The sequence below is a fragment of the Rasamsonia byssochlamydoides genome (genome assembly GCF_041956645.1).
Source record: "Rasamsonia byssochlamydoides strain NRRL 3658 unplaced genomic scaffold VTN77scaffold_110, whole genome shotgun sequence".
Taxonomy (NCBI): domain Eukaryota; kingdom Fungi; phylum Ascomycota; class Eurotiomycetes; order Eurotiales; family Trichocomaceae; genus Rasamsonia; species Rasamsonia byssochlamydoides.
Window position 1 is genome coordinate 60061 of NW_027192493.1, and position 9379 is coordinate 69439.

The window sequence follows — 9379 nt, forward strand, 5'->3', positions numbered from 1 at the left end:
TATTTCTTATGTCTTGAGCCCAAGATCAAAACACTACTGTGGCTTGCAAAATTTCCAGAAAATCATAAAAGAGAATCGTCGTAAAAGACACTGACTGCAAAGATCTGTAATAGAATATGGATAGATATTCTCATAAAAAAAATGGCTAGAAGCGTATATAAAGCTTAATTGATTGAGAACACGTCAAAATGTATTTCCCCACGTGCCGCATCATTCTTATCCGCATTGACACCATCTCCTACCTACCTAGGTAGGTATTCAATAATATCAACTGTTTAGAGGCCAGAAGCTGTCACTACCTAAACTATCGACTAGTGTCGCAGAGATAGGTCCCCCACATGAAAACTGATGGAGTATGGGGTACCCCGTGCTTTGATATTACACTATGTCCAGCACGGCTTACAGGTTACCTACCTAGGTACCTGCACCGCCATAGTATCTACTCTACTGTAATGTACGTTGAGTAGATGTCGATGTCGATTGATTGATTTATTGATTGATTAATCAAGATATGACTCTGACTTCGTACCGCAGGTACGGAGTACATACAGTACCGACGTCAATTGAATCGCTAGAAGTCATGATGATTTTTCCATCATTATTACCTAGTTAGAGGGGTAAAAAAAACAAGTCCGTAGTCTGCCTGCCTGCCTGCCACCCATAAACCATAAACGATCAACCTGATCAACCTGATCAACCTTTTTTCGTTCTTGTTTTTGCAAACAGTGCTCTCTCTCACTCTTCGAATCCATGCGCCATGATAAGAAATAAATAAAGAGGAAATAATAAATTCGTGACGGCGTAGCGTAGCGCAGCATAGCATCGCATAGCATCCAGTGAAGATAAATAAAGTTGAGTAGAGAAAAAATGACTTTTTGGGTCTTGGTCTCTTGGCCCGCTTAGTAAGCACCCACCCGACCTGCCTGAGAAGGAAGGGATGTACATGACGTAGATGGGATGGTATGGACGGACCAGGAAAAAGGAAGGCCCGCCCGCAACGAGAATAAGGACAAGGACAAGAACAAGAACAAGACGAGACGCCGATCGATGGTATGTCTGCCAATGAATGCCCCATTAAAATGTCACTGTTAACCCGTGAAAGAACACCATGCATTTCATTTTTGGTACGCAGCGTAGATCGATTGCGCTGGGAAAGAGGAAATATCTCGCAATGATGACCCGATTGCGGCCCTCACGAGCGACCACTGGACGACTGACTCATCATAACATCCAGTCAAGCCCGTTGGCCTCCTCTTCCACCGGAAAGACCTCACGGGCATACTCTTCCATGTCTCGCCAGCCCTGCCACAACTGCCGTGCCTCGTCCGTCACCCGCTGCGAGACCACGCCTCCAGGCCCCTGCATCATGCCGGCACCAGCGCCTTTCCCGTTCGCAGGACCAAGTCCCTTCGGAGAACCGGCGGCAGGGGGATTGAATTCAGGCTGAGGAAAGTAGGGAGCCTCCAACTGGCCAAACAACACCTCGATGCCCTCTAATTGCTCCTTGTACCCGTCTGGAATCTTCACTTTGATCTCGATCTTGGGAACCCGGCGATACCGGCAACGACGACCCAAGGCCCGCTGGAAGGCGTCGCACACCTGCACCGGAGTGAGTGTCTCGAAGGTCAAAGCGATTCTGGAGCAAGCAATCCGTTAGTTCTGGTACAATCCGGGCGATTAGGACAACTTCGACTTACCGATGACCGTTCCACTTCTTTGGCCCATCCTTGAAGATCTGAAGCAGCGCCGGACCGACATCGTGCTCCGCGTCGAGCCACGGCAACGGGATATCAGGGTGGAAAGGAGCGCGCCACTCAAAGCTGCCGTCCGGCTGCAGCTCCATCTGGAAGAGAGGGTAAGGGAGACTGGTGAAGTTGTTGTTGTAGATGCCCGCGTACACAAAGGTAGCTGGCAGCCCCAGCTGCCGGATATAGTTTTCCACCGTGAACTTGCAGGCCCACAGGGGCAGACCCGGCCAGGGCCCATGCACAGAGTGGTCCGGCATACTGCTGTAGATGTAATGCGTGATTGTGCCTGCCCGCTTGGCCGCATCTGCCAGCGCCCGGCCGATTTCCACCTCGTCGCCGGCCTGCGATACCGTGTTGATGAAGGCGAGACTGGCGCCTTTGAAGAGTTCGTCCATGAGGGCCGTATTGCCCGCCAAATGGCCTTGTATCAAGGTCACATTGGGCAGACTCTGAAGCTCGGAGGCGATGAGGCCTTTGAGGGAATGCACCTGGCCCCGCACAGCATATCCCACCGCGGAGGCGACGCGGATGAGAGATGCCGCTTGGCGGCCAGTGGCATTGACCACCGCGATGATCTTCCGGGGCTGTTGTGTCATTCGCAGTGCAGAGGAGGGAGTATGTGTTGCTCTGCAACGGAGGGGTAGATCGAGGGGGTGGGAGGTGAGGTCGAGGTTGAGGTCCGCGATATAGCTTATTTCCCCACTAGAATTAATCAAATAAGATTGGTTTGGAGAAGAAGGAAGGAAGATGAAGTAGAAGAAGTAGGTAGCTTGCAGAACCCAAGTAGCAATAGAAGAAATAGAAATGGAAGTCGAATACAGAGCGAGCAAGAGGGAGGAGGATGATATCAGCCGTTGCACGAATGCTGCAATCACTCGGTCACGTTCTCGTGCGTGCCAAAGCTGATGGTGCAATCCTCACTCGTCGTTCCAATCAGTGCGTAACAGAGCCGACGGAGATCGAGCATCCGCAGCTCCCAAGTGGAGTTGCACGTCGAGCAGTTCGGCGGCACGACGGGACCGAAGCTGGTCTGGTCTGGCCTGGATGGATGGGTCCAGCAGACCTGGTGACTTCCAACGTGGCCAGCTGACAGGAGCAGATTGTAGACCGCTGGAATTGACGGTGGGAATTGCAACTGTTGAGGTGAGATTATCAATCAGTCCGTCAGTCAATTGTTGTTCGCGTTCGACTTTTTTTTTGTTTCCCTTTTTTCTGGTTCCGAGATTCCACCCACTTCTGCAGAACCATAGAACGGCCGACGGCAAGCAGGCAGGGCAGCGGAGTAGGGTTTGGGGGTGGATTCTAGGCCAGCAGAATAGATGAGGAAATATGAACTGCGATCTGCCAATACAATCACTGCGTGCGAGAAGGTTCTGGCTAATCGCAGATTGGCGCTAGGGACGTCTGGGGAAGGAGGGGGAGATGGACGATAGTATACTCCGTCTGTAGTATACTTAAATATACTTCGTAGTACACTGTCCGAGCCTTTTACGATGGCAGATCGATGATGATGGTGATGCCAGCTAGTGCTATACCCGGTGATGGCGTGCTGCTGGCAGGCGGTATTTATTTTTGCGATCAAGATGTACAGTACTGTACTTGCTGGGATCGAGGATATCAATCCTGGTCCCTGAGGGTCCTCAATGCAGTTTGGGATCGCCTGCGCCTGGCCTGCAAGGTTATTTTCTCCTGGAGAGAGCGCTCTGGAGCGGGAAAGACCACCGACGGTCCACCGAGTCCAGACGGGAATGGCCACAATCCGGCGTGACAGGCTGAGAAAAAAAAAAGGCCACAAGGGTTCCTTCTGTTCCCAAGGTCGCAAGAGAGTCCACAAGCCGGGGCGGAGTTACAGCTCGTTATGACATGTCGTTCCAGTTGTCCGCCATTGACCTGCTTTTCCTTTACGTAACCAGGAACAGGAAAGCAGAGCTAGGGGCGGTCAACATCCGCCGGGCGATCACATCAAATTCACGAGACGCCTTTTGGTGGCCCTCCCGGTGCGGCCGGCCCGCAGCCCTGGAACGGAAGTGATGGCGACAGAGGTGAAAAGTAAGGTGTGAGAGTACAGCTTCCTCTGTCGCATTGGGCACGCAGTTATGTACTCCGTGCCGAGGAGAATCTCCCCCGCATCGCGTCGCGTCTGGGCGAGAGGTCGATAAATACGGCGTCAATCTGGAAGAAGAAAGATGATCCGGCTTGCGTCGGTTGCTTTTGAGTTCTTTATTGCGGGACCAAAGCGCACACCTCTGTTGCTAGCATCTCGATACCGTAGCGGGGTAGATAGACAGTAAGGTGCATGGGCTGCTCTACAACGAACTGACGGAGAACATTTCATTGCCCCGCAAGGACTCGAATCGAGCTGCGGCGCATCGTGGCGGCTGTCTGCTGCATTGGGAGAGATAACTGGGGGGATTTCCTATAGGAGATTGTGCTGACAATGGTTGATGGAAAAGACTTCCGTTTTTGTTTTTCTGTTTCTGCTTTTTTTTTCCTATTTAATTTTGATCTACGCCAGGACGCCTGTTTTATGTGAGATGAAAGGCCACCCCACGACAGGCCCGTTGCCAGCACGTTCTTCATCAGCTACATCGTTATTGCTTTTTTTTTTCTTCTTCTCTGCTTATCCTACACATCCCCGGAATTGACCATTCGCGCTTTCCAATCCTCCCAACACGCTCATTTTAGGTAGGTGGGGCATTCCGGCAAATTTTTGTGCGCTTGTCCCGATTTGTCTATAGCCGAACGATCACTGATCAAGTGACTTGTTTCAAGTCACGTTATGCTGTGATGAAACAGCCGAGTACTCCATACGTGACCACCTGACTATTTTTTTCGTCGAAAGAGCCATCACTGAAATGGGGAAGAAAGACACGCACCCATGACGAGGAAATCCCTCTTGCCCTGCCTAAGTTAGGTAGGTAGGTAGGAAGTAGTATTGGGCGCCCGGGGCAGGATCGGAGTAGGTCCTACTGCAGTCAGAGCTGCTTGTCTTGAAGCCTTCAAACTTGGATTCCATCTCTGCTCATGTATGTCTGGACAATTTATACCACGAAGTACGCAATCATCTTTGAATATACTCCGTAGCTGTGCATCGGAAGGGAAAATGTCGCCATTCAAGGATTCGCCAGGACCTGCCGTAGTTAGACCCGACGGCAATGGCGGGGCCCGGGCCTCCAGAGTATGTAGACCGCCGCAACATGATTGGTGGAGGGGCAGCGGTACTGTACGGTACCATCCATAATTACCTCCGCGGAGATATCCCGCCGAAACCGAAGGTGGGGTAGGTAGGGTTGGCGACTGCCCAATTGATTCGCACCTCCAGCGCATCCTATCACTACTATGACAAGGTTGATCTGATATATTACGGAGAATTCCTTTATCAGGAGGAGAATGTTACAAGGCTGAAGCATGCTATACATCTAATCTGGTGACTTATTAAGAATTATTGGTATAATGAAAGTCTGTATACAGAAAAAAGAGAAGCCAAGGCATGGCGAATATATGTAGTACTTGCCATTTCATCCTGTCAACACGGAGAACTGGGACTGTAGAGATAGGTGGTTTTATATGATCCAGCGTCGACAAGCTCAGAATTTTCACCTCGATGGAGACGATGTCTTCAATATGATCTATCTATCTTGATTCCTAGCTGGACAGAACTACAGGAACGATTGTTAATTAGAGAAGATAAGAATCATGAGAAAATCAGGGGATTATAAGCGCCCCCAACCCCCCCCCCCTCTCCAACCCCCAAAAAAAAATCCTGAAATGGTTAATATGATTCCATCCTCTACGTTGTCTGGGATAATAACCAATCGCTTGCTTCAAGGGTGAGATCATTTTATTTCCTGGAAGCCGACATTTTGTATGAAATAATAACAATAAGAAGAAAGTGTTGTCTAAACGTCTATCTACTATTGTACTCGAGATATAATAAAGACGAACGAAAGCAGGAGTGCTCTGAATTAAATAGATATATTCTGATAAACCAGTCTATTCAGGTTAAGTCAAAATGAAACACCGCCAATGCAATCAGCACATCAAGCCGGGGCAGACCCAGCAGCGATCTTCACCGGATCGTTTCCCGCCTCCTCCATATCCGCCATGGCCCTCTCCTTCATCGTCTTAGGTCCCACACCCGCAAGAGCCCACACGCCCGGCCGTTGGCGCGCCTGCATCTCGGCCACCGCCTTCTCGTCCTCATGAAGATGGGCACCTGACTTGCGGAGCAGCACCACGTGCTCCGACAGGCCCGCGTTGGCCGCCAGGAACAGCGGTGTCCGGCCCGCGCTGTTTCGAAGATGCACCGATGCGCCTTGCAGTAGGAAGTAGCGCAGGATTTCCACGGAGGGTGACGTTGCGGCGATATGCTGTTAAGCTGTTAGCTCGCATATGTGAAATAGTAGTAGGCAGCTAAGACGACGTGGTCTACGAAGACAGCGTATTGCAGGAAGACTGTCAAACACGTGGCAAATGAACTCGAGAGCGTTACAGCAAGGGAGAGAAAGAAGAACGCACCAAGGGTGTGTTGCCGGAATAATCAGCATCATTCAGCACCCAGCCATTTTCGCCCTTCATGATATCCTTCACCTTCTCGAGATCTCCCCGAGCAATGGCATAGCCCAGCGCGGTGAGGACCTTGGCCTGTTCCGGAAGGACGCCCTCCGGGTGGCGGAAGATGGGTTGAGAATGCTGCGTCAATTCCCCCCGCAGAGACACAGACATGTCCCTGGCGACCGATTCCGGTGTTGCGCCTGGAAGAGCTAGGAGGTATGCAAGCTTGGTCAGGGCCGCTTCGGTTGTCATATCTTGACCGGCAACAACGCCGGCACGGGAAAGCGTCATCCCAGGGGCGTAGACGGGGCTGACACTTCCTGTAAGACCTGGGAAGAGTTAGCCAGATCCTGAATCAACAACCATCCGGTATCTCACATTGAGTCACGTTGACAATGACAATGCCCCGCTGGATGGCATTGGCCAAAACTTTGACCATTGCGTTGTCTTGTCCACCCGGAGCATTCCCGGCACCAAAGGTCTCCAGCACCAGGCCTCGCAGGCCTTCCAGTTTCAGCACCGCATCAACCATCTCCGGCTTGATACCTGGGAATATTCGTAAACACGCCACGTGCGACGTGTCGAGGTTGGTTTGGATGCTGAAATGCTCAAGCTTCGTGGGCCGGCGGACCAGATCCCAGGCAACCTGCGTCCTCATGGACGTTGTCACCGCCAGCGGCGGCGCATTCGGGGAATCGAAAGCTGCAAAGTCACTTGCAGCAACCTTCGTCGCTCGATTGCCGCGGAACAGCTTGTAATTAAAGTAGAGACAAACCTCCGGGATCATAAAGTGGCCAGCCACCACTAGAGAACCGAGAAGGTTGTCGGCAGCATCATTCTGCAACTCGAGCATTGGCGCTTGAGAACCCGTCAGAATGACGGGTTTCCCCAGATTCTGCAGCATGAAACTGAGCGCCGAACAGGTATATGCCAGACTGTCGGTGCCATGTAAGACGACGAAGGCGTCAAAAAGCGTGTAGTTCCAGTAGATTGTCCGAGCGATCTCCGCCCAGCCTTTGGCATCGATCGAACTGCTATCGAGGAGCTCCTCAAATTCGAACACGGTATATCGGACCTGACGGTCGTACGCACTGGGCGGAGTCCGCAGACTTGGATATTTCTTGCGCTCCCCGTCTTCATTGATCACAACGTCCAAGGGCAATGGATGCGATCCATCGTTGAACGTAGGGTCCCGAGCCAGACAATTCTCCTGAAAGCCTCTTGCCGGGACAAATCCTGATGGCGAACGCTGCATGCAGATGGTGCCGCCCGTCATGATGATCAGGACGTGAGACTCGGGGATCGAGCTGGGCAGCTGATGCGCCTCCGCTTCCGGCATTTCCATTGTGGCGATAGACAGGATGTCTGTTGCAATGTCCAAGATGAAGACCACACAATTCAGAAAACACCTCAAGGTTCAAGCATTCAGCTGAGGCAGCCCCTCTTCAGCCTAAGAATCTCCCTCGTGGGAATAAAGACAGAAGATTCGCTCGAGAAAAGAATCAGGACATCCTCAAACTTCTGGAGATTATGGTTTATAATATCTTTCCTCAATATTGAGGCAAAGTTGATGAGGCGTATTAAGGCTATCCACAGCTGAAGAAAGCTTCCGGCGGGTAGAATCGGTGAAGTCTCCACGCCAAGGAAAGTTAGAAGCTGCACCAGATTGTCAGATAAAAACTGATGACTGACAAGTCACGACTGTGGCAGTTTCAAGAGACAGTTATAATGTTTGTCAATCATCGGTTGTCGATGAATTGATAAATTGTTTTCTGGGCGGGGAGCTCTGGCGGAAAAGAAGTGTAGTCGCCCAACAATCGACATCTTGATGCCGAGCCGCAATAACAAATAGAGTTTTACATCCAATGTTTGTAATATCCCGAATACATCTGTACTGACGTTTTTTTTTCTTCCTAGCTTCAAGTCTATCAGAACACCATGGTCACCTCAGATACTCCAAGGCTGTTTGCGAAACAACTTGAAATTATGAGAATATGCTGTTTCTCCTTATCTACTTTTTACAAAAGCTTCCCGCCTTAATGGTTCTATATTAAGGTATCCACAAAGCTTTATAGAGCATATTAATTAGATGCCCTAAGGTTACCTATATAAGTAGCACATTTCAAGATAGGAGCAAAATCTTTGTAATGGTCCAAACAAAATCAAACAGAAGAGAGACCACCATAAAGAGAGTCTCATGAAGAAAGCCTATAAATATAGTACCATATATAGTACTGATGTCTATGTCGGCATTAAAATTCAGGAGAATAGTTAGGTTTCTACTTTTTACACTGATAATGTTGCGGGCTAAGCCCATATTGCTGACTCAGCTTCGCTCTCGTTTTCTGATTGGTCCATTTGTTGTTCATCACATGCCTCCGTTGATATAACTCGCGTGCCTTTCTCTCTCTTCCATCCTTTCTTCCTTCCCCAGCGAATCCTTTTTATGAGCTCCTAGTTTCTAGACAGCAAGGCTTTGGCCCTTCACATTAGGATTCGCTCGTCTATCTCCTCACTGGTCTCACTGGTTTCATCGGAAGCTGTATTGGCAGCTACTCATCGGTTCGAGGGTAAGCCGTATCGACGGCCTCTGCTCCATTAGTTCATCGGGACTGCTCCAGCAGTCATTCTCATCGGTTCATGGGACTGCCACGGCAGTGATTCTCATCGGTATCGGCAGGTTACATAGGCAGCCCCTGGTGCTTCATTGGGATCACCTTTTGGTGGTCATACGCATTGATTGAGCAATTTTAATGGTCAATTACAACGTGCCAACATCAGGCAATTCAGAAGAATCATCATCATCATCATCATCAGAAGATCGGCCTTTTTTCTCAGATCAGGAAGAGGGGAACAATAGTGGCAATATGGACAGACTACGCGAGGCCCTACCTAGTACAGGCCTTAATCAGGGTCCGACACCAATCCCTGAACAAGGACCTCCAACATGGCTCCAACAGCTTTTGGAGTCCCAACAGAATGCTATACATAGGCAACAGCAAATGCTTCGTGTGATTCAACAACAAGGGGAGCGTATCGATCAATTGGCCATCTATATTGCTCAGAACACCCCTAAT

General features: G+C 50.2%; 3 protein-coding genes across 3 annotated transcripts; all 3 read right to left on the bottom strand.

Moving 5' to 3' along the window:
• Nucleotides 1-601: 601 nt before the first annotated feature.
• Nucleotides 602-1114, bottom strand: VTN77DRAFT_947 (uncharacterized protein; the record flags this gene model as incomplete). The annotated part of the gene is made up of 1 exon (XM_069426081.1): nucleotides 602-1114. The coding sequence occupies one exon, from the start codon at nucleotides 1112-1114 to the stop codon at nucleotides 602-604; it is 513 nt and encodes a 170-aa protein (XP_069273230.1).
• Nucleotides 1115-1221: 107 nt separating this feature from the next.
• Nucleotides 1222-2344, bottom strand: VTN77DRAFT_948 (uncharacterized protein; the record flags this gene model as incomplete). Its single annotated transcript, XM_069426092.1, has 2 exons — nucleotides 1222-1636; nucleotides 1698-2344. 2 exons carry the CDS (start codon nucleotides 2342-2344, stop codon nucleotides 1222-1224), a joined length of 1062 nt encoding a protein of 353 aa, XP_069273231.1.
• A 3444-nt stretch (nucleotides 2345-5788) lies between these two features.
• On the bottom strand, nucleotides 5789-7641 carry VTN77DRAFT_949 (uncharacterized protein; the record flags this gene model as incomplete). The annotated part of the gene is made up of 3 exons (XM_069426103.1): nucleotides 5789-6118; nucleotides 6267-6631; nucleotides 6681-7641. The coding sequence occupies 3 exons, from the start codon at nucleotides 7639-7641 to the stop codon at nucleotides 5789-5791; spliced, it is 1656 nt and encodes a 551-aa protein (XP_069273232.1).
• Nucleotides 7642-9379: the final 1738 nt, after the last annotated feature.